The 25396-nt window shown below is 36.8% G+C and overlaps 1 protein-coding gene across 3 annotated transcripts in view; it reads right to left on the bottom strand.

The window, feature by feature from the left end:
- The window catches only part of LOC132117496 (rho GTPase-activating protein 26-like), a 132339-nt gene that overhangs the window by 3046 nt on the left and 103897 nt on the right, over positions 1 to 25396 (bottom strand). The window contains exons 19-22 of one of the 3 annotated variants that reach the window (XM_059526819.1): positions 24340 to 24490; positions 22264 to 22423; positions 3490 to 3525; positions 2800 to 2910 (exon numbers count right to left, since the gene is read on the bottom strand). In XM_059526819.1, coding sequence (XP_059382802.1) covers positions 2800 to 2910; positions 3490 to 3525; positions 22264 to 22423; positions 24340 to 24490 — 458 coding nt within the window. The remainder of the gene's footprint in view (positions 1 to 2799; positions 2911 to 3489; positions 3526 to 22263; positions 22424 to 24339; positions 24491 to 25396) is intronic. The other 2 variants (XM_059526820.1, XM_059526821.1) reach the window with 2 other exon arrangements.

The raw sequence follows: 25396 nt of genomic DNA on the forward strand, positions 1-25396 counted from the left end.
GATAAATAAAGTGCAACCAAAATTTGATTGGTGTACATACATTTATTCTGATCATGAAACATGAAATACATCATCATAAAAAGGGGCATTTAAGAGAGGTAAGGGGCAACTTAGGGCCCCGGGAAATCAGGGGGTTCCCTATGATACTGGCGAAACGTATTTGCAGCGATGAGCAATGTAGCCAATCACAGACATATATGTTAATTTCTTAAATGTAATGGCCAGAAGTGTTTAAGTTGGAATCCACTCACTGTTTAAAATGTTAAGTTTTTTGTCAAGTGCTGAAATGAAGCTTCTGAGTTTCTGAAACCCTACCGTATGTTTCATGGGGTAAGTTTTTGTTTGTAAAAAGATTGAAAAAGCTTACAATTTATTAAATGGATAAGTGCAAGCATTGTTTTGATAATGTCTTCGTTTGTGATCCGAAAAAAAAATAAGCTAGCCTAATATGGCTTTAGAACAGCATCAGGTTCACTAATTAGTGGTTGCGAAGGGATAAATAAACTATAAACTACGAGAGTGAGCGAGCAAAACAAAGGTTTGGTGTAAAAGAGCACATAGTTAGTGTTAGGGCCCTATACGGTACCTGGAATTTGCTTAGGACCCCCAACAGGTCCGCCCCTGAACATACATAGAGTTTATGCAATGACAGAAATGAAACTTCCCATAAACCATATTATTATCCACAGTGGATAGTGTTGCACGGTGCACCGATACTTCAAAAGTATCGCGATTCTCAGAAATTAAAACATCACGATTCCTAAATTTATTAGTATCGATACTTCAAAGAATGACTGCGTTCCAGATTTGTAAGAGACGTATTTCATGTTGGTGAGTGCAACGCACGCTTCCAGTGCCTCCCTATGGACGGGTGTGTTTTTTTCTCCTCACACAAGCAGCAAAAAAGCACTACAGCGAGATGGCTGCTTTAGTGGCTTTACTAAACTGATTTGGCTTTACTAAAATGTGTGCATAATCGCTTTAAATAGTTTAAATAATTTGTTCAGATGAATAAAGCACGAGGTTTTCTTGCATAATTAACATTTTAATTGTTTGGTCAGACAGTTCATATATAATATTCACATTAATCGGGGATTAAACGTGGAGTTATGTTCTGTATGCTAAATATGAAAACGAGCATATCTGCACAGCACCTATAACTGCACTTTGTATCTGCTGATTGCTGATCGAGATTTACATGCTTGGCTCACTGACCCTGTATACTCATTCATTTCTTTCATAAACGAGATGTATCAGTTCATTCGACTCATTCACGAATGAGAAGATCTCTCGATCTCGTTCAGTGAAGGGCGGATTCGTTCGCTACTTTCAACAAATCACATGCTCTGTCACATCTTGAGTAACTCTTTGACAGGATGAAACAGTTCACAGACACAGAGCTGTTCACGAGCTGCGCATGCGCTGCTAATAGCGCCGTGCTCGCGCTTCTCCGCTCCCGCGCTGCTGTGGAGGGAGGAACTTCAGTGAACAAGAAATATGAGTCAGTGGATTACCTGAACGACAACGATTCGTTCACCTAAAAGATTCGTTCACGGACGAACCATCACTAGTGCAATTTCATATAGCCTATATTAAATATTTGGAATATATATTTTCATATTTTATTAGGTTCTTTGATAAGGTTACAATACGAAGGTCTAAGCAGCAACGTATCTTCCGTGATGTCCTCTATACACGGGTCGGGGCGGTTAAAGAAATTTTACTTTATTTGCGGGCTGGAGCGGGCCAAATAATTTCATAAAAGCGGGGCATCACCAGGCTGCATGTGTGAGCACAAGTGATACTGTGGCTGCCGGTGTTCTGACAAATAATGCTACCTATCAGATTATGCTACCAACACTGTATTTATCATACTGTAAGGGTAGGTTTAGGGTTGGGGTAGGTGTACATGTTAATAAAGCCTCACACCTTATTAATATCATGCATGAAGCAAAATCTGATAGGTAACACTTTTCGCTATCGAATTATGCTACCATTGGTTTTAATGGGAGGTAGCATTTTTCGACAAGGCAGCACAAATCGACAGAACACCTGTCCACGACTGGTAGAAAAAGATGACGCTCACTAAAGTTCACTGGCTGAGTTTTCTCCTCTGAAAGAAAAGGTTGCACAACTGACAGAATAAGTTACAATATCTGAGATATTGCTGCTAAATTTTATTAGCTTTTTTTTTTTTTACTTGAATGCCATTGCTTAAATTGATATTATTTATCTTTTGACATTTAATCTTCTGAGTTCAGAAACATTGTTTAATATAATCGCTGTTCATATTTTTATTCAAAGTTCAGAATCAAGATAAATTTATTACTCTAATGTTTCTTATGATAACTGAGATAATGCTGCTAAATTTATTCTTTCTTTACCTTGAATGTCATTGCTCTAATTTATTTTTTATATTTTGATATTTCATATTTTGTTCACATGTTTAATATATCTGCTGTTCATATGTTCATTTATTAGTGTGTTATATGATTAGAATGTTGTCCTGGTTTTAAAATAAAGCACAGCAATGATATTTGAGAGTGTATTTTCCCTTTCAGGAAAAGTATCGAAAAAGTATCGAAATTGCAATTCTTGACTAGGTATCGTATCGAAACAATGATTTTGGTATCGTGACAACACTACCACAGTGCATCAGAGTGATGAAGTTAGTTGATGTATATGCTCAGATGTGAGGAGGGAAGGTGTGAATGTGCAAAGCTGAAGCTTATCACCGAACGATTAGAACACTGCACTGCTATAGATAGCTGCCTAAGCAGGCCAGAGCAGGACACACACCTGACGGGGGACGATTCGCTGGAGGTGCTGGAGGCCAGCTGGGGGCTGGAGGGGGCAGAGAACATCGGCCATGAGGGGGAGCGCGGTGAGGTGGGACTGGGTGAAGCCGGGCTGCGACAAACACACACACACACGCAGGCACGCACTATGTGATTCCAGCACCAACATTTATGTTACAGCAGCTGCTGTGCTGCAGCTTTCACAAGAGACTTAATAGACATAAATGCAGTTACACATGCTTGAGAGTTTCATGCTAACAGGGAAAGTTCAGCCAAAAATGACCATTCTGTTATAATTTACACAACTTGGTCTTTCATGTCCTGTGTGAACACAGAAAGAGATGTTTTGACGGATGTTCATGTCAAGCTCCTGAAATGACAGCCATTGGTCACTGAACATGCTGCATGTGAAAGACTGTAAAAAAGCATCTCTTTTTGTCTTAAACCGGAGAATGAAAGTCAGACACTGGTTTAGTGAGTAAACGGTGTATGAAATGTCATATTTAGCCGAACTGAGTTAAACATGCTGAGGAAAATCATTAGCATTCATTTGTGTTAATGTAACATGAGTAGTCTCACATTAATCTGAAAGGGTTTGTATTTATGTAAAAGGTTCCCCTCCCCCCCTTTTTTAAAATCGTCTATGAAAACTTCAATGCTGGCTGTTAAACTGAAAACTGGACAAACTTACCTTGTCGACGTGCTGCTGCGAACTTTTGGATTTTGACTGTAAATAACAGAAACAATATTAACAGGTTAAACTATTTTAAACTATATTTAACTATAATTCCTAAATATGCATAAAAAAAATAATAATTATTTCATAACAATAATAGTAGTGCTGTCAAATGATTGATCGTGATTAATGTGATGTAAACTAAAACCTCAGATGAACAACATCACATGGCATAATGCACCATGTTCTTATTTATTTAAAAAAAATAAAACCAAGATGTAAAACCCATGTGTGACAAGATTAGTACACCCTATAATTCAACTGCCTGTAGATCCACTTTTAGCAGCAATAACTTGTAATAATTGACTTTATCAGTCAATCACATTGTTCTGCAGTAATTTTGGCCCACTCTTCTTTACCACGATGCTCTAGTTGAGGTTTGTTTTTGTGCAAAGCTCTCACCACAGTATTTGAGTCAGGATGAGCTCTGGACTTTGCTTTATTTCAACACCTTGATTCTTTCTTCGTCAGCCGTTCTGTTGTAGGTTTGGTGGGGTGCTTGGGATCATTGTCCTGTTGCATCACCCAATTTTGGCCCAACTTGGACGGATGACCTCACAGTTGACTCTTGAATACTTTGGTGTACAGAGGAGTTCACGGTCGACTCAACCATCCTGTAGCTCCAATCATCAGCCCTCTACCAGCATGAGTGACTTTTGTTATGAGATGTTTGTGCTGATATGTTCTTAAAGGTTTTCACCAAGCGTGGGGCTGTGCATTATGGCCAAACATCTCCACTTTGGTCTTTTCTGTCCAAAGGACATTGTTCTAGACATCTTATGTTTTGCTTTTGCTTTGCAAACCTAAACCATGCTGCCATGTTGTTGTTTCTTTGTTTTTTTCTGGCAAGCCTTCCAAACATGCCATACTTGTCCCATGTGCTTCTAATTGTACTGTCATGAACTTTATAATTAAACATGTTAACTGAGGCCTGTGGAGCCTGCGGTGAAGTTCTTGGGTTGACTGATCTTGGGGTGAATTTCCTGGGATGTCCACTCCTGGGAGGATTGGTGTCTGTTTTGAATGTCTTACACTTGTGAATAAACTTCCTCACAGCGGAATTATGTACTTGGATTGGGGAAGTCGTGGCCTAATGGTTAGAGATTCAGACTCATAATCCAAACGTTGTGTGTTCGAGTCTCGGGCCGGCAGGAACTGTAGGTGAGGGGAGTGAATCTACAGTGCTCTCTCCACCTACAATACCTCGACGAAAGTGCCCTTGAGCAAGGCACAGAACCCCCAACTGCTCCCCGGGCGCTGCAGCATAAATGGCTGCCATATTACTCTTCTCAGATTGATGGCAGCAACTCCTTGCTTCTCTAAGATCATTGCTGATGTCTTTCTTCCTTGGCATTGTGTTAGCACACACTACTCCAGACTAGTTAACTGCCAAAATGTCTTCTTTTTTTTAGAGGCTCTCAGACTTGCTGATGATCAGTTAATCAAAGGCATCTGGTTAGCAGCACCTGACCATAACTCACCCTCTTAATTTCTATGTTAACATTAATGGGGTCCTAACTTTGTCACACATGGCTTTTCCATTTTGGCATTAAAACATTGGAAGTGGATAAAAAAACCTTTCATCAAAGTTGTCCTAAAACCTAAAACTGAAATGCGTTTTCGTCTTAGGACAACTTTGATTACATTTTTTGATCCACTTCGAATGTTGACTACTGTATGTATGTGTGTGTGTGTGTGTGTGTGTGAGTGTGTGTGTGTGTACACCTGAAACTCTTGCACTTTCTTAATGTCAAAGAGCATAAAATATTTCAGTTTGTTTCAGAATTCTGACCCCCAACATTGGCTCAACCAATGGCATAAGTTTGGGAGTATGACTTTCTCTTTGTCCAACCACTTGAAGATGGAAAACCCGGAAACCGTCCTTATTTTTGCAGTTCCATTTGGTGACAGAAATAATACACATCACCATTGAGCTTAATGAAACAATGCTGCTGATGTTCCTGTGTGTCAATCGTAAGTGAGACATATGAGGAAGTGAATATCATCACAATCAGTATTGTATTTGCACAGAAGCAAATAAAGCTGCTTATTGGACACTGTGGAATTTGTAGCAAGCATTCGTCACACACAAACACACTCATCACTAACCTGCTCAGCATCTATTCACAGTAGATAGTGGGGTTGTCATGGGAACAGCATGACCTCAAGTGGTGAGTTAACTTTAATAATCTAACTGTCCAAACATCATTAGTGTTAAAGGACTCTCACTTAGTCAGAGCCTAAATGCATTATGCTACATACACACATACAGTACAAGCCCTGTCCTTCTGTATTTACTGTTTATAAAATGGGAATTTACAGTCATCATTACTCAATAAAAGCACTCTAGAAATGATAAAACATGACACCAAATATTTGTTTATCTAGATACTTAACATTGCCAGAAACTATATATTCCAGCAGAAAGATAAAACCTAATGATTTGGGTAATAAAATAATTTTAACTAAAATATGTTTATATTGTGTTGGCAAGGGGATTTCATTCCAAATATTTATTCTGAACATGTGACACTAAAATAAATGTGTGTGGAACCATTTTTAGTAACCATTAACTATTTGTATTGATTTCTTTGTGGCAAAATCATAGCAGAATGCATAATTAGTTAATATTTTGTTATAAATAGAAAGCTAAAAAGAACAGAATTCATTTAAAATATATATTTTGTAAAATTAGGAATATATTACTGTCACTGATCAATTTAATGTGTCACTGATCAATAAAAATATTAATCTGGTAAAATAAAATAAAATAAAATAAAAACCCTAAACTTTTGGTAGTTTCATGGCTTCCACAAAAAAATGATAAAGCATAAAAAAACATAATAATCAACATTAATAAAAAAGGTTTTTTGAGCACCAAATCAACATATCAGAATGATTTGTTTATGAAAAATTATAGAGATGAATGATCATGTGACACTAAAAACTGGAGTAATGGCTGCTAATAATTCAGTGTTTCCATCAAAGGAATAAATTAAATTTAAAAATATATTCAAACAGAAAACAGTTATTTTAAATAGCAATAACATTTCACAAGACCACGGTAATTAATGTACTTCTGACCAAATAACTGCCTTGGAGAGCGATGTTTACTTTATTCTCTTCAGAACTTTCATTGACACAAATTTGGGATCAGATCGGACAGGAAGTAGAATATTATGACGAAACTTGCTAGAATCTGACACCAAGCTTGTCTGTACTAGATGTTCAATGCCCCCTACTGGCCAAAGCTTCATAAAAATGGACCAAAACTTGTTATATAACTTTGGAATCATTTTGCCATAATCTTCATGCCTATTACTATGGCCATTGGTTTATTCAATATTCAGTTTACAGATTTGCTTATATATATATATATATATATATATATATATATATATATATATATATATATAATAAAAAAAAAGTTAGTAACGAAGATGCCGAGGAGGAAGTCATCATTTTGGAAAAGCGCCTATATTTTGACAAGAAATGCATTATTAATTACACGTCCTTATCAATAGAAAATTGATTTGAGAATACCGTGTGAATTTGGTCACAGCGCCACCTACTCTCAGTAGTCTGGCCATTTCTCCAGGGTGTATCAATGTCTATTGTGGCAAAAGATGCATCCCACAACCCTTAAAAACAGTTTAGAAAATGAACAAATGGAGACATATATTACCTTTATGTGTTTGACGTTTACTTTCCATTATATGTATTATTAAAATTTCCTATGGCTTTCATATGAGTGTGGATGTTTGCATACACTTTCCCTTTGCATTCAGCTACTTTAATTTCTAGTAAAGTTACCACTTTTATTTTGTGAGAGTCAACATAATTCAACTGATCACACGTTTTCTCAAGCAGTTCATCAATCTCCAGGTCTTCATTGATTTACAACCTGCTGGGTCCTCAGGGGCTTCTGAGATGGGTATATCAGCACTGCCACACTTAATATATACATCTATATATAGACGACAGCATTCATCTCAGTCCTGAGGCTTTGAGCCACCGATCCTCACAACTGATTTACAACCGAACACACACACACACACACACACAGAGAGAGAGAGAGAGAGAGCAGTGCTGTGACTATTAATCTCATAATATCATAAGACGTTTAACTGGATTAACCTTCACTGACTACAAAACAAATAGGTGTTGCTGGGATTGCAAAAACAGGATTTTCTGCTAAATCCACAAACATACTTACTAACTACTATCATGCCATATTTAAATAAACTGCTGGATTTTAATTTGTTTAATGTTTCTGCATTTGAAAGCAGTCAGTAGTTTTTTGTTTGTTTGTTTGTTTTTTAACAATAACCTAAAGTTGGTTAATTTAGTTCTGCTCCTCTCTACATTTATGTTAATCATATATTTTTAAAAAAGACTGCAGCAGTAATTATTTTTTGTTACATGATTAATGTACAAATGCTATAATAATCATAGAAAACTGTCATTACATAAATGATATATTAATCATAGAAAATTGCCATTACATACAAGGTATGTAAAATAGAGTGGTTTCTATATAAAATAACACAAAAAGTTAAGTATTGCAATATTTTGTTTGCAGTAAACATTGCAAGGTGGTATGCAAGTTACAAACAAGAAGGTGCAACTTTTATATGCACAGTCACAGATCCTTTCATGTTTCCAAGTCATTTCAAGTTCATTTTTTTGATTTGGATGTGACCAGACATGATGTTGTCTGAGTGGGTGATTTATTTGCTATTCAAAACATTTCCATCAGCTTGACCCACTTTGGCTGAAAGCATGAAGATAGGCATTATATCATTGAGAGGGTAATCAGCAAATAATAGCATTCATGTTCATTATCAGCTTGGATTTGCGCAGCTCCGTGTAGTAACAGCTGCTCTATGTGAAATCACGCACCTGATGGTATTTACCCCTGATTAGATAACCAGCTTTACTGACTAGAAGCGGGTTAATCATCAGCCGATATATATCGTGCACCCCTAATAGAAAGATTTAAATGACTACAAAATTAAATAATTCAAATCAAAAAAACAAAAAACAAACAAATATTAATATGTAATCCGTAAAGATCTATTTCTTTCTAAAGGCATGTCCAATGATGAGATGGTGAGTCAGGATAACTACCGTATTTTCCGGACTATAAGTCGCACTTTTTTTCATAGTTTGGCTGGTCCTGCGACTTATAGTCAGGTGCGACTTATCAAAATTAATTTGACATGAACTAAGAGAAATGAACTAAAAATGAATCAAAAAAAAAAAAAAATTACCGTCTACAGCCGCGAGAGGGCGCTCTATGCTGCTCAGTGCTGCTGTAGCCTACACTAAGCAGCATAGAGCGCCCTCTCGCGGCTGTAGACGGTAATTTTTTCTCTTGGTTCTAAATGTGTGCGACTTATAGTCCAGAGCGACTTATATATGTTTTTTTCCTCATAATGATGTATTTTTGGACTGATGCGACTTATACTCAGGTGCGACTTATAGTCCGAAAAATACGGTAACTTCTTTCCAACACTGCCTCATAAAAAAAGTTAATTAATAAATAATTCAAATATCTCCTTACTATTTTCCCCCAACATATAGTAATTTTTACTAGAGATCGACCGATATGGCTTTTTCTATAGCCGATGCCGATGTTTAGAGGTCAGAGTCAGCCGATGGCCGATATGTGCTGCCGATTTTTAGGGCCGATATCTTGAAGTTTTCCCCTTCATTTGCATGCTAAAGTCAATCATTTGCATTAAAGTTTTAGACCGCACCAATAACACGGGGCTGCCCGCCGACGTGCCTAACTTTAAATCGGCGCTACTAAACACGGATATCGGCCGATGCCGATATATTAAAAAATGACAAATATCGGCCCGATATATCGGCCGACCGATATATCGGTCGACCTCTAATTTTTACAGCAAGCTTTAGCCTATTTAGCGTGCTCGTCTCACGTTGCTGTGTGCCATCGTCACAAAAACTCATAATTTGCATGTGTATTTAAGAATTGTGGTTTAAAAACAAGTGATTTAACCCTCTGGAGTCGATTAACGCGGATACGCGTTATGAGTCATTTTCTCCTGATAACCCCGAAAAGAACTTAAATTACACTTTCAGTTTTAATCGTACAGATAAGAGCAATACATCAATTGAATCTGTAAAGGGTCTACTTTTTTTTGGATACAGATATAATAACAACAAAACTTTGTGCTCTTATAAAATAAAGATAACAAACAAGGTGTGCTGTCTGCAGCCTTTGTCTGCGTTGATCTTCATTTACAAACACGTCATTAAAATTAACTGTAACTCCGTGAATACTCAACGAAGAGAACATGAGAAAGATATCTATAGAAAGCTTGACATGTCTACTTTTATAACGTGTAAACATTTTACTAGTTAGACTTTTTCCAAAGACTTTTTCCTAACTATAATTCCTGACTAAATGTATAATCAAGTGAAACATTATGAAGTTTCAATAACAATATACAATACTATACCATTCAAAAGCTCTTTTCAACATTAATAATAATGATGATAATAATAACAGTAAATTTTTTTGTAGAAAATAAGATTGTTAAAAGGATTTCTGAAGGATTGTGTGACTGGAGTAATGATGCCAAAAAATTAGTTTGAAAGTCAGCTTTGATTGTTGTAATAAACTGTTTAACTGCTCCCCCAAGTGGATATTAAATTATGTTGTGGGATAATTAAATATATCCTAAATAAACTACAAACATAAAATTACATAGATTTATTTTGTCCTCACATTCTTTCTTGTAACTCTTCCCTCTCAGTGACACACAGATGACTGAGAGGCTCATTATGCAGCTCATTATGCAGGCCTTTGTCTTCTCAGGTGTAAATCACAATGATATTCATGATAGTTGACGCCAACTCGCATATGGCTTTTACCAACAAAAAGTGTCTTAGAAAATTTAAATCAATATAGTTTTCTGTGAGCGAGTAAACAAGATGATTTTCACATAATTTAGAAAGGAAAAATTCTAGGATACAAGCTCCAGTTCTCAAAAATCCAGGAACCAATGTCCTGTATGTGTTTTATGGCCTTATTCAAGTGTTTAAACATTTTTCGTTTTTCACTAACCACACATAACATTTTTTTTTCTCAAAAACACAATCATGTACATACATGCATTTCACATATTATTATAGCCCAGTTTGTGCTGATTACAGTGAGATTAGACTTTACCCATTTAGATATTTATAAGAAACTAAAAACAGCACAAATGTCAGGGCATGACAAAACTTCTCCAGGCCCCAAAAATACCCTTAGACTCCAGAGGGTTAAGCCATTGAAATGCAAATAACAGCACTATATGTGCGAGTTGTCTGTTTTTGAGCTTGATTTCTGCAATTGGGTCGGATCGAGGTCAGGTCAGATTTGCACCTTTAATGAACTGTACCAGAGTTCGTTTGGAAGCAGACCGAGACCACCTCTTAAGCTGGGTCTCGGTACAGTTGTTTGGCCTGCACCCAAGTGCGGTCTCTGTATTCACACCTGCCAAAAATGTCCACATCAAGAGGGGAAACAAACTTGAGTTTGATTCAGTCAAACCACACAAGATTATTTATTTTTTATTTAATAAAAAAAAGCAACATTTCTTATATTCTAGATTCATTGCACACAAACTGAAATATTTCAAGAGTTTATTTGTTTTAATTCTCCTGGTTATGACTTACAGCTTAGGAAAATGTAAAATTCAGAATCTCAGAAAATATTGAATATTCCATTTTGAGGTTGATTAGTTTGATTAATTTTGAGTATAAATACTGGGTACCTCTTGGGCTAGTTTAGAACATGCATCCACAATTATGAGAAAAACTACTGACTTGACAGTTGTCCAGAAGACGATCATCAACACCCTCCACAAGGAGGGTAAGCCACAGAAGCTCAATGCTGGAAGGGCTGGCAGTTCACAGAGTGCTGTATCAAAATATATTCATAGAAAGTTGACTGGAAGTAAAAAGTGTTGTAGGAAGGTGCACGATCAACAGGGATGACCACAGCCTTGGGAAGATTGTCAGGAAAAGCTGATTCTAGAACTTGGGAGAGCTTCACAAGGAGTGGACTGAAGCCAGAGTCAGTGCATCAAGAGTCACCACACTCCGATGTCTTCAGGAAAAGGACTACAGCTATCACATTCCTAGAACCAAACCACTCCTGAACTAGAAAAACGACAGAAGCATCTCACCTGGGGTAAGGAGAAAAACAACTTGACTGTTGCTCAGTGGTCGAAAGTCTTCTTTCGGATGAAAGTAAATTTACCATTTCATTTGGAAATCAAGGTCTGGAGTCTGGAGGAAGACTGGAGAGGCACAGAATCCAAAGTCCAGTGTGAAGTTTCTGAAGTCAGTGATAATTTGGGGAGCTGTGATGTCTGCTGGTGTTGGTCCATTGTGTTTTATCAAGTCCAAAGTCAATGCAGCCTTCTACCAGGAGATTTTGGAGCACTTTATGCTTCCATCTGCTGACAAGCTTTATGGAGATGCTGATTTCATTTTGCAGCAGGACTTTAGCTAGGGATGCATCGATCCGATACTCAGGATCGGTATCGGCTCCGATACTGGCATTTTCTTCAGATCGGTATCGATCAGACGAAAATGATCCAAATCCGATATTGGGCATATACTGTGTTATTGTTGAGCCCCACATAGCACAAAAACATTATAAAGCACCAAAACACTTTTTTTGTGCACTATATTTGAAAGTGAAAGTGACGTGACATATGACCAAGTATGGCGACCCATACTCGGAATTCGTGCTCTGCCTTTAACCCATCCAAAGTGGGGACACACAGCAGTGAACACACACACACCGTGAACACACACCCGTATCAGTGGGCAGCCATTATGCTGTGGCGTCCGGGGAGCAGTTGGGGGTTCGGTGCCTTGCTCAAGGGCACCTCAGTCATGGTATTGACGGTGGAGAGAGCACTGTACATGCGTTCCCCCCACCTACAATTCCTGCCAGCCCAAGACTCGAACTCACAACCCTTTGATTGCGAGTCCGACTCTCTAACCATTAGGCCACGACTTCAAGTGTTCTGAAGCTGTTCATTAAAGTCATTAAATTCAAGTTCACCTAAACTGTTCATTCCACTGCGGCTGTCTGTCATCCTCCATTCATCAGTCAAACTGCGTATTGCGTTCGGGTACTACAGTCAAAACCATGAAACTCTCTTCAAGAGCGCACAGTAAATGAGGTTTAAAACTGTTAAAAGAAAAGGCTCAATAAACTAACGCACACATTTTATACACTATGTATCAATATCTCTTCTCTTTGTACTAGTGACGTCCGGTTCGCGAACGAATCGTTAGATTTAATCAGTTCTTCTTTGTGAACCGGTTGAACCAGTTCACCAAATCGGCCTGAATCGTTTGAAACATTTCGCATCTTCAGTAAGCATTAATCCACAAATTACTTAAGTTATTCACTTTTTTTAACGTGGCTAACACTCCCTCTGAGTCAAAATAAACCAATATCCTGGAGTAATTCATTTACTTAAACAGTACACAGACTAAACTGATGTGAAGAGAGAGCTGAAGATGAACATGAACAGAGCAGCATGTGTGTTGTACTAACTTTTCTATGTGGACTTGGAGGGCTGCGCAGCCTGCGCACGGTGACTCTGTGTTGTTTCAAGCTCGTCATTCTGTGCACGGAATGTGCATAATCGCTCTGTGCTGCTCTGTCCTATCTATCGCATGTTGCTGCTTTTATTTGTTCTATAATTTAAAAGAAGCGTCTTTTAGATTTCTATATAACTGTACATACTTGTTTTTCATTTTAGATTTTAGACATTCACTTTTATTTGTAAATAAAATATTTCACTAGATTTTATCAAATTTGCTGCTGAACTATCCAGTAACCTAGTTTATAATAGTATTTTTGTCATAGATTGTGATTACATATTTTTTCATTTGTTATTTTTCATTCAAATCAAGTTGTTTATATGTAGTAGATTGTGTTTAACACACAAAAGAGTGACAATCAGGTCAACACAAAGAAGTATAGAAATTTTACATTGAATAAACTGCGCTGGTATTGGATTGGATCGGTATCGTCAGATACTCAGAATTTTCGGTATCGGATTGGTTCTGAATAAATGGTATCGTTGCATTCCACAATGCCAAAACCATTTCCAAGTGGTTTGATGACCACGATAATTACTGTGCTTGATTGGCCAGCCAACTCACCTGACCTGAACCTCACAGACAATCTATGGGGTATTGTGGAACCTGAGTTTCAATAACGCCTCAGCATTGCCACAGGCTGATCGCCTCCAGGCCATGCCGCATTGAAGCAGTAATTTGTGCAAAAGGAGCTCCAGCCAAGTATTGAGTGCATAATTAAACCTGCTTTGGAGATCTAGAACATTTCTGTTTTGTAACTCTTTTTTTGATTGATCTTTGAGAAAATATTTACAGTTTTTGATATACTGAATTATACATTTTCCTAAGCTGTAAGTCATAACCATCAGAATTTAAACAAAAAACTCTTAAAATATTTCAGTTTGTGGGCAATGAATTTAGAATATAAGAATATAATAAGCATTCTATATCTATGCACATCTATATTAGCGTTGATTAACTGAATACCCAGAATTCACATATTAGATCAATAAAATCTAAATTTTACATGTTTATTAATTATGCAATCATATTTGACACTCGGTTCTCTGTTACATGGTCTTCTGTGCATTTCTGCAACCTTCAAACCTGGGAAATCCTGGAGTTTGGTTGCTTGCTCTGATTTGCTCTGTTATTTGCATGGTTTACAAAAAGAGTGGGATGTTAACTGACAAACAGAAAGAGAGAAAGAGAAAGAGAGAGAGAGAAAGAGAGAGAGAGAAAGAGAGAGAGAGAGAGAGAGAAGTGTTGGCAAATGCCAGAAAGCCAAGCAACATGGGCAGACACAACAAGCCTAAAATAAGCAACTTGTCTCATCAAAATATAGATCAAGAACAGATCCATTTCAGGAATTTGATTAATTATAGATCAAGAACAGATCCATTTCTGGAATTTGATTAATTTCAGAAGCATAAACTAAGGACATAAATTAAGGGTCCTATAATACACCCAACACAATGCTACGCAAGGCACAGCACAAGTGTGTTAGCTAGTTTCAGTTTCGCATTTTCACGTCCAGCACCACGTCGTTTAATTAGCAAATGCATTTGCATTCATTCTTGCGCCCATGGGCGTGCTGGTCTAAAAAAGAGGTGTGTTCAGGCGCATTGCTGGCGCATTGCTATTTTAAGGAGCTGAAAATAGACTGCACCATAGACCAACTCAAACCTGGTCTAAAGTCTGGCGCAATGTTTTTTCTTTGTTATTTAAAGAGCGTGTTAGTATAGGCGGGACCGCAACGCGCGTACACACTGCTTATTAAACACAGGGACACACAGCTTCACACAAACATGCCAAATATTAAAAAATAAAGGAATGCAATGCATAAGAATTTTTTTGTAGGCTAATATACAGTACAGACCAAAATTTTGGACACACCTTCTCATTCAAAGAGTTTTCTTTATTTTCATGACTATGAAAATTGTAGAGTCACACTGAAGGCATCAAGGGCTGTTTGAGCAAGAAGGAGAGTGATGGGGTACTGCGCCAGATGACCTGGCCTCCACAGTCACCGGACCTGAACCCAATCGAGATGGTTTAGGGGTGAGCTGGACTGCAGACAGAAGGCAAAAGGGCCAACAAGTGCTAAGCATCTCTCGGGGAACTCCTTCAAGACTGTTGGAAGACCATTTCAGGTGACTACCTCTTGAAGCTCATCAAGAGAATGCCAAGAGTGTGCAAAGCAGTAATCAAAGCAAAAGGTGGCTACTTTGAAGAACCTACAATATGACATATTTTCAGTTGTTTCACACTTTTTTGTTATGTATATAATTCCATATATAATTCCACATGTGTTAATTCATAGTTTTGATGCCTTCAGTGTGAATCTACAATTTTCATCGTCATGAAAATAAAGAAAACTCTTTGAATGAGAAGGTGTGTCCAAACTTTTGGTCTGTACTGTATATATACAGTATGCCTACAGTACATATCACAATGGATAGTCATCGCATGTATCAGAATTAGGCTATCTATTTGCTCGCACACGAGCAGCTCCGTTTCATCTCAGAGATGCGTTCTGTCTTTGCGCTTGCCAAATTCCGCCGTGCAAATAGCAAATCCGTCATGGCACGAGCGCAACTGGCTCTTAAAGGGAATGGAAGATGAGACTCTGATTGGTTTATTGCACATTACGCCCAAAAAATATCCATTACTCATTAAGAGAATAGGGACAACCCATTCCAAAAATGCGCCCGAGCGCACCAACCGTTTTTCCGTCGTTAAAATAGCAAAAGTGGATCTGGACACTCCCTGAGTGCACCTGCGCCGTGCGCTTTACACTTTGCATTTAGATCATTCAAATAGGGCCCTAAAAAGGAGGAAGGTGAAATACACATAATTATAAATCTGCATTCTAGAAATAAGCGCAAAAATTGCAAACTGTAACTGCTCATATGAGTGACTTTATTGGGAAGAAAAAGAAATGCCAAAGTTGCTCATAATAAACAGACATGGCAACACTGCAAGACTGCCTGCCACTTTAGCCAAGTTCGAGCAGAGCATGTCTTGACTTGCCCTGAGGCTGATTAATGACTAATGATGTACAGAGAGGGAAATATTTCTATGACAGTATTCCACAAAAATACTTGGAGGCCAGAATCTGGACTGAGGACTGTATGGAGGAGATGAAATGCGAGCTGGAGACTACTGACTGGTTATTTCTTAACTCATGTGACACACCTCATGAACTAATTGACACTTTTACATCCTATCTGTTGTTTAATGAAAGTAAAATCACTCGAACTAAAATTGTTAGAATATTTCCTAATAACAATTTATGGATGTCTAGTGATCTTAATGAATGTATTCATGAGAAAAAACATGCTTTTAAAAAATGGTAATATTGAGTTACTCAAGAAAAAAAGAAGCGAACTAAGATCGAAACTGAGTAAAGCAAAAATAGAATATAAGGATAAAGTTGAATGTCATTATTTCTCAGGAAATGCCAAGAAAGCATGGGAAGGTTTAAATGTGATGATGGGTCGGGAAACTAAGCAAAACCGTACCCCTCTGTCACACTCCTCTCCATCTTTTGCAAATGATCTAAATGTTTTTTTCAGTCGTTTTGACAAAAATGATTTTAGTGCTGAACGTGATAGTGTGTGTAGGTCCATTTCGGGATATGTCCCTATTACACTGAATGAACATGATATTATAGCCAGCCTGTCCAGTATTAAGCCCAACTCAGCCCCGGGGCCAGATGGCCTGAGAGGGAGAGTTTTAAAAGAAAATGTCCATGAACTAAAAGGTATTGTGCTGGAGTTATTCCAGTACTTGCTTAATTCCTTAACAATGCCCAAATTATGGAAAATGTCCTATATTGTGCCTATTCCGAAAAAACCTGGAGCCACTGAACTAGAAGATTTCAGGCCCATTGCCCTTACTTCCATCTTAGGAAAATGTTTTGAGAGAGTTATAAGCAAACATATTACAGCATCAGTTTCTAACAGCTTAGATCATCTCCAGTTTGCTTACAAAAGTATGAGGGGAACTGATGACGCAACTGTCAGTATGTTTCACACCCTGGCAAAGCACCTTCAAGCCCCCTCCCACTTTGCTAGGGCCCTGTTTATCGATTTTACATCTGTCTTTAACAGCATGCAGATCCACATCTTGCTGCAGAGACTTATCGATATAGGAGTAAATGGTGGTATTATCCACCTTGTAAGGGACTTCCTCTCTGACCGCCCTCAACAGGTTCTGGTTAATAATACTCGGTCTGACATCCTTGTGCTTAATACTGGAGCCCCGCAAGGGACTATTCTATCCCCATTACTCTTCTCCATTTACACAAACGAATTCCAATTAGATCTGGAAAATTTTCGTTTGTTCAAGTATGCAGATGATATGGCCCTGGTTGCTTTATTAAAGAGGGGGGACATAGTTGGAGAGGAAGTATATAGAGCACATGTGTCATCTCTCCAGAAATGGTGCGATGAAAGTTCCTTAGAGATAAATGTAACAAAAACAAAGGAACTTGTCTTTCATGAAAAGGACCCTGTGCAGCCCCTTATAATTAGGGGAGAAATTGTAGAGGTAGTAGAAAAGTTCAAATACCTCGGTACATATATTGATTCAAATCTAAATTTCGGTGAAAACACAGACTACATTTTTAAAACCTGTAACCAACGTCTCCATCTACTGCGCAAGCTCAACTCCTACAGAGTGAGCAAGCACATTATGGAAATAGTCTATAAGAATCTGATAGAGAGTATTCTAACCTTTAACATGGCGATGTGGTATGGTAATTTAAACGTAAAAGGGAGAAGCAAGCTGCAGAGAATAGTAAACCTCGCCTCAAAAATCATAGGGACAAGTCAGAAACAATTAATTTCGACGTACGAGGAAGTTCTCAGGAAAAAAGCTTTTCAAATAGCAAACGATCCCACTCATCCACTCAATAGGGAGTTTGAACTTCTTCCCTCTGCCAGACGTTACAAAGTACCTAGGGCAAATCGTAATATTTTTAAAAATTATTTTATTCCTAATGCAATTCGGACGCTGAACAACACGTCCCGTTGATGTATTGTAACGTAATTGCTACTGCTGTACTGCATTTTGCCCTGAAGATGTCTGTGTGTTAGTCTTGTTGTTCTTGTTGTTTTTGTTGTTGTTGGTTTGATTGTTGTTTTTATGAGACCGAAGGCAAATTTCCACATTGTGGACAATAAAATGAAAATGAAATGAATGAATCACTAGAGACTTGCTTTTTTCGCAGTTATCTTGGTATCGTTGTGAGTGTATTTCACAGGAAACCTTCAACGTTTTACACAACACGATTTTTTTATGTGAAACATACTGGGAGGGTGAGATTGGGAAAAAACAGAGGACGGAATCATGGGGAACACCAGTTAAAATGAAGAGTAAATATGTTGGCAGGAAATTGAGAGAATCTGAAGGCTGTGCTGGATTTCATAATTTCCGTTCACATAATAAAACCTCAAAGCAAGCAAAGACTGTCGCCAATGTAAGGTAGTGAAAATGAAACGCAGATTGTATCAAAACGTTGTTCAGTCTCTGATAAAACAACCTGCCCTTCTGACCCTGAAACAAAAGCTAAAACTAAAAACTATGTGCATGATTAAGATCTCCAAGCAGTAGATTTTGCCTACTTTACAGCAAACAGAAAAAAAGCAAACAACAAACAAAATCATTATTCTATTTTACATAAATTAAAACAGATAAAATATAATTTAGAAGCAAAGGTTCTGTTATTGTGTCCTTGTTCTTGCTAAGGCAGAGGTTTTCAAAATGGGGTCCATGACCCAAAGCCAGGGGGTCTAAAAAATACTACGTCATGTTTTTTAATCTTCTTAAACATGCTGTGATTTACATTTCAAAGTGACATATAACGCATTTAATATCAAATAGCCTAAGCATTTTGGACACTTAAAGGCTTCTATAAATATATTTCTAATGTATGTGTGACAAGGCAATACCACTGAGATGTTTTTAATTTCAGGAAGAGGTTCACAGAGAGCAAGACTGCAAGTGCAATTTGTTTCTGTTCTTTATCTTACAAAAGTACAACATTTCACTGATAATTTGAAGGTACATAAATAAGAATTGACCGTTGTGAATTATGTCTTACTCTTACCAAATGGATAAAAGTACCGATGATAATCCAAGTGTTTGTGTCTGTGACTACCACATGGTAGCATTGCAAAATACTGTACCTTGGTCAGTGTTGGGCAAGTTACTCTAAAAAAGTAATTCAAATACTAATTACTCAATTAACAAGTAATCAGGTTACTGTTCTGATTACTTTATTTCAAAAGTAATTAGTTACAAAACTAGTTATGTTACTTTTTTCTGTGGCTACAACAATGAAATTTACATGAAATCCCAGGATAAAAGCACCCAATAAATATTTGTTATTAAAGCATCAACATTCATAAAACAGATAACAATGTTATTTTTAACTAAAGCAAGCACAGACTGCTGTGTACATGGTGCGGCATGACAGAGTTCCAGCAAATAGCGCTGCTTTTATAATCTCTAAAAAGATTACATCTCAGTTCATCGCAATCTCACAAAACTCTGTTATAACAGTGAATATATGCATAATGAATATTTCATAATGCCTACAATTTGTGTGTTATAATGAGAGGATTTGTGAGCATGCACATTTCAGCACTGCACTTCTGACTGGCCATTGTTTTCCAGAAATCACCATTGCTCAATGCAGCAAACACGTGTTATAGTCTAAATAGAAACTCTTGTCTACACTTGTGCCTGCTAATCATTTTCGTCCCACTTTATATTAGGTGGCCTTAACTACTATGTACTTACATTTAAATCAGTTTAATACAATGCACTTATTGCGTACATGTTTTTACACTGTACTTATATTTAACAAAATACTTGCATGTAAATACATCGGTTACTAATTTCTGTAATTACATTTATATTGTAATTACACTGTTGAACCATCCCTTACACCTAAACCCACTCTTAAACCTACCCATGCCACCAAAACTGTACATAATAGTTAAGGCCACCTAATATAATGTGTGACCATTGTTTTTATTTTACATTAGTTCTTGTTGCTTTTGTTCAACAGATGGAAAAACTATTTATTTGTTTTAGATATTTTTTTTAGATATTTCTATTTTGCGGGAGTCCAGTGAATATTTTTTTCCTCACATTTCCCACACCTTGTACACACACAAGTGTCTACCCACCCACACCATCACTTGTCCATCTTGTCCCGCGCTGCACTCTGTAGCGTCGGGTTTCACGGAAGTGCATGTCTCTAATCCACTGCCACTGGACTCGACAGTGTGTGTGCTACATCCTTTTTACAATCTAGATTATGAAACACTGCATTCTGTCAGCAATGTGACATATAGAGACCTTGGCTTGTAACTATACTCTAATTACTATTTTGAAAATTTTAAAGCGTTAAATTACTTTGTTACTAAAAAAGTAATCAAATACCAGTAATGTGTTACTAAGTAATGCTTTACTGCCCAACACTTGTCTTGGTATGCCCAACCCCCCTCTCTTATTTCATTATTAATTTAAAAATAACCTTGGGGTAAAACCACTTGCATATTTATTATTATTTTCGAAGCATGAGATATGTATAAAGCTAAGTAAACCATTTTTGTTAAAAACTTGTTTATATAGATAATAATAATAGAATGAGGAATAGAATGAGGAGTTTGACTCCAGTGTCACAATATTTGAGAGATATATATATATATATATATATATATATATATATATATATATATAAAACTACTGCATACATACATAATTTTACTTGGTATGTAAGGTCTAAACATACAAAAACTGCTCAATTATGTATTTGTAGTCTTTGCTGATATATAGATATTTGCATCATCTGCATACATTTAACATTCAGGTAAACCATTAATATAAAATGTAAAAAGAAGTGGTCCCAACATTGAACCCTGAGGAACACACATTTTAGTACTTTAATAAGATGACTTTATAAAGCAGCATGTATTTTAGCATATTGTTCTCATATTCTGTGTCATGTGTCATATTCTGTTCTGAAGATATGGCTCAAAGCTCTCTTTCAGTGTAATTGTATTTATTTTTTTCCTATTGCAAGAAAAATTAAGTCTTCTTGTACTGAAAAGTAATGACAAACCTCACCCCAATAAGCCACATAAATTCAAGATACCATTTGTGTCAGTAGCACATACGGTGTAGGATAAGTAACAAGTTGCGGGGAAAAAAATGTAATTCTTAACATTAGAGCTTTCACTCTAAAGTAACAGAAATGTTCACCTTATCAAACACCACTAATACAATACAAACTTTTTCGAAAAGTTTAAACTGACCTCAGTGCAGTCAGCAAAGTAAAATTTTTGAGAAAATTGCCGGCATTCAGATTTTGAATAGGTTTCCAAAAACTTTTAGATAACCAACAGTGGAAAAAGCCTGTAGGAGATTGGAAAGGTTACAGGGAAAAGCATTATTGCAAGTCTTGTGAGAGAGCATGTTTGAATTTGTGCATGTGTTTGCTTTGAAGGTAATGTATCAAAGAAAACAGGATTTTGCTTGCTCTCTTTAGAAATTAAACATGATCTGTTAAGTTTTATCTATTACTGTGAGTAGACATGCTCTAACGTTGAACCAACAACAAAGCAGTTATTGCATGTGCTAAGACAATGCGAGCTATGGTGCCAGACGTCAATTATATAAGAACGTCTTTAAGTGCATTACAGGTCAGAGAGGTCAAACTAAAAATAGATTATAAAAAGCATAATAAGCATCCCTAACTAAAGGTAGAATCACAAGTACCGTTGCCCCGCAAAACCCAGTAATCCCAATACGAATCTGTGCAATCTGGACTTTCAATTGAGGGCCAAAAAATTCAGGTTTCACTGTGTTTCAGTTTTTCACACAGAACAGAACCTGCTTGGTCTGATTATTGTAAAATCTGGAAAAGTCTTTTAAGTTTCTGAACACTCTCTCTACCTTCAGTTGGCTGAACAAACTCATGGCATTGGTTCGGCCAATGTTGTTGTGTTGGGCTAGATGGGACACTTAAGTAAATAGGAGACAATATTTTGACATACTTTAGCTTTAAAGAAAGTACTGTGCACTTACAGTGAATTAGGCCGATTTTGCTTGGACAGCTGAAGCCCATCTTGGTCTCCATCTCCAGTGGGCAGGTTGTTGAGTCGAGTCCAGTTGAGTGTGCTGTTGCAATTTACTGATGGCAAGTCAGCATTGGAGTTTACAACCACACTGTTTCTCTTCTCCGCTGCTGATGGAAAAGCAGAAATGTTGCTATCCTAGTGCAGAGTACATAGTATGCTAATGTAATTACTCCAGCCTGTGGCTGAAACAGAGCTTGGTGGGATCTAGTGGTTTGCATTAGTTTGAATGGGGGTTTGTATTTTACAATAAGCAATTCAAGTTATACTGCTACTGATTTTTGTGTTTGGACAATAACTAAATGGCATCTAATGCTTGGGACTAGTTCACTCCTTGCATCCACAGAGGAGGTTGACAGCAAAATGTTTTACAGTAAATGCAAACAGGGTGGTGTGTCTGGTCAAAGGTGTGCCAACTTTAAACCTGAAACTATTTAAATAATTAATTCCATTGTTATTTTTAGCACAACATTTATAGACCAGGAACTGAATTTCCTCCTTCAGAAGACTTTAAGCAATGTAGTTTGGCAATGTAATTCCAAAGTAAACAAACAGCTGGGAGACACCAAAAAGAGACCATGATTTCCTTTTGCTTCACATAAAAAAGTATTTTCATAAAAAAAAAAAAAATATATATATATATATATATATATATATATATATATATATATATATATATATATATATATATATATATATATATATATAGTTGAATCTAAGTTGAATCTAATTAAGCACGATGTGCCAATTACTTTAATTGCAAATTAATCACACATAAATGTTTTTTTCATTATTGTCTGAAATGAGGGAAACACTGAACAGACATTATAAGAAAGTACCATTAGAAATAAATATTTATATTTAATATTGCATAAATAATAACAATAAATTGTTACATATACATATATGTAAAAAAATACTAAAAATACAAAAAAAATAGTAAAGCAAAGTTCTAAACAAGAACAAAAAAGTTGTGCAAGAGTAGTGCTGTCATCAGAAATCATCCTAAACGGATGAAAGGATAGTATGAGCCTATTGGACATTCAAACTAATGTTTTATTTGTGAATATGAGATTGATCTGAAGAACGAACGCTGTATCAGATGCAGGTAATCACACTCGCTCTATCAATCATTCTCTAATAATGCTCTACTCCACATAATACACAGCTTTTAATACAGTAATACAATAAGCTTTTAATGAGGCAACTCAACGTTCCTTCGTTACCAGCTCTAAAGTGACGTTATGAAATTAGTAATGGAGGCTTGGGCTCAGCTGTTAAACTGTCAACTTTAGATTTGAATCTGTGGCAGAAAGAAGTTACGGAGCCCCGCACATGACATGCAAGAAAAAATAAATAAATTGTGCACACAATTTACTAATTCGTTCCCCTCAATGTATTAAAACGTGCACACGATTACTATTGCGTTACCTCGATTTACTATTGCGTTCCCTCGATTTGCTAAATCGTGCGCACGATTTAACAAATTGATCGAACGAATTAGGAAATCGTGTGCACTATTTATAAATCGAGTGAACGAAATAGTAAATTGAGGAAACGCAATAGTAATCGTGTGCACGTTTTAGTATATTGAGGGAACGAACTAGTAAATCGTGCACACGATTTAGCCTAATATTTTTTTCCTGCATGTCATGTGCGGGGCTCCGTAAGAAGTAGTTCTGCACAAAAGAGAGTTTTTAAAGACACTCCGTTGTTGTTTATTATGTATTATATACTCTTGCCATTTGACTGTTGTTTAAACACAATATCACCATCATAGACGCGATATATGGCTGTATATCGGCACACTGTGATTACCTACGACCGAATTACAACCGTACCGATATACAGTCATATCTAAAGTGTGATATTGCTCATATATATATATATATATATATATATATTGTTTGTTTTAGTATTTTGTTAGTTGACCAAAAAGGAAGCATCAATTTAGCACAATCTTTACTCAAAATTATAATTTTACATTTATTTTTTAACTTTATAAAGAAAGAACTTGCTTGTGTACCTTTGTCTTTCTCTGAAAATGAGGGGGTGTGGAAAAGTGTGAGGGGTCTCTCACTGCAGGACGGGGCCTTGCTGTCTGTACTTCTCCGCCTGGGAAGGTTGAGCTGGGAGTTGGCCTGGCCTCCTCCAGACACTGGCATGTCTTTGAAAATCTGCAGAGCCGAATGGAGATTCAAATCAGCATGAAAATGTCAAAGTGTCACAATGATGGGATGAGTGTCTCCACAAAAAAAAGAACAGACTGAAATGCTAATACTGATGTTGGGAGGATTTGACCCCGCAGATATGTGTAGGCATAAAATGACAATTATAGATATTTTTTCTTTACTGAAAAATCTATTCTTTTTTGCAAACTAACATACTGTATGACAGCTATCAATCTGCTTCCAGTGTGTGTCAGTTTCCAAATGATACAAAAAAGGTCCCTTTGACTAATTCACTCCAATTCAAGTCTGAAGTCATAAGTTAGCTATGTGTGGCGAACAGACAGACTTTAGAGTTCTGCACTGAATTCCTCCCCTCCACCAAACAACTCAAATTTCATTTGCACATATGAATATTCAAGCATGAATCACAGTCATTTTAATATTAAATATTATGTTACTGATAAATTAACTTGTTTCTCATGTTTCCTGCAACATAGCATGTTTAAATATGCACAGTAAAAACTGTGTTGCAATTCAACTGTAAATTTACTATACTGCAACTCTGGTTCCTATTCAAATTTACCCAATCAGATTTTTACACCCTGGGCTGCCAGTTGGCGGGAAAAAAACTTGTGTATTATAGCCATGGAAACCAGCAAACAAACTAGGTCCTCTATCTGGCAACCCGTGTTAGCATCAAGACTCTCTCCATTTTGAATTTGGACTTCAGTACCAATTTCAACCACTAGCTGTTAAAATTATATAGTAAATCATTTTTATTCATCATTTTTATTTCAAGTATGTTGTTCACAGTTTGTTATGGGACTGTAGTGTTTCCTGTCACTGATGGAAATTGCTGAAACACTTTTGTGAATTTAAAAGGATAATTGTGATTTTGTGTATTTTATTAAC

This window comes from Carassius carassius, chromosome 36, assembly GCF_963082965.1.
Source record: "Carassius carassius chromosome 36, fCarCar2.1, whole genome shotgun sequence".
NCBI classification, from domain to species: domain Eukaryota; kingdom Metazoa; phylum Chordata; class Actinopteri; order Cypriniformes; family Cyprinidae; genus Carassius; species Carassius carassius.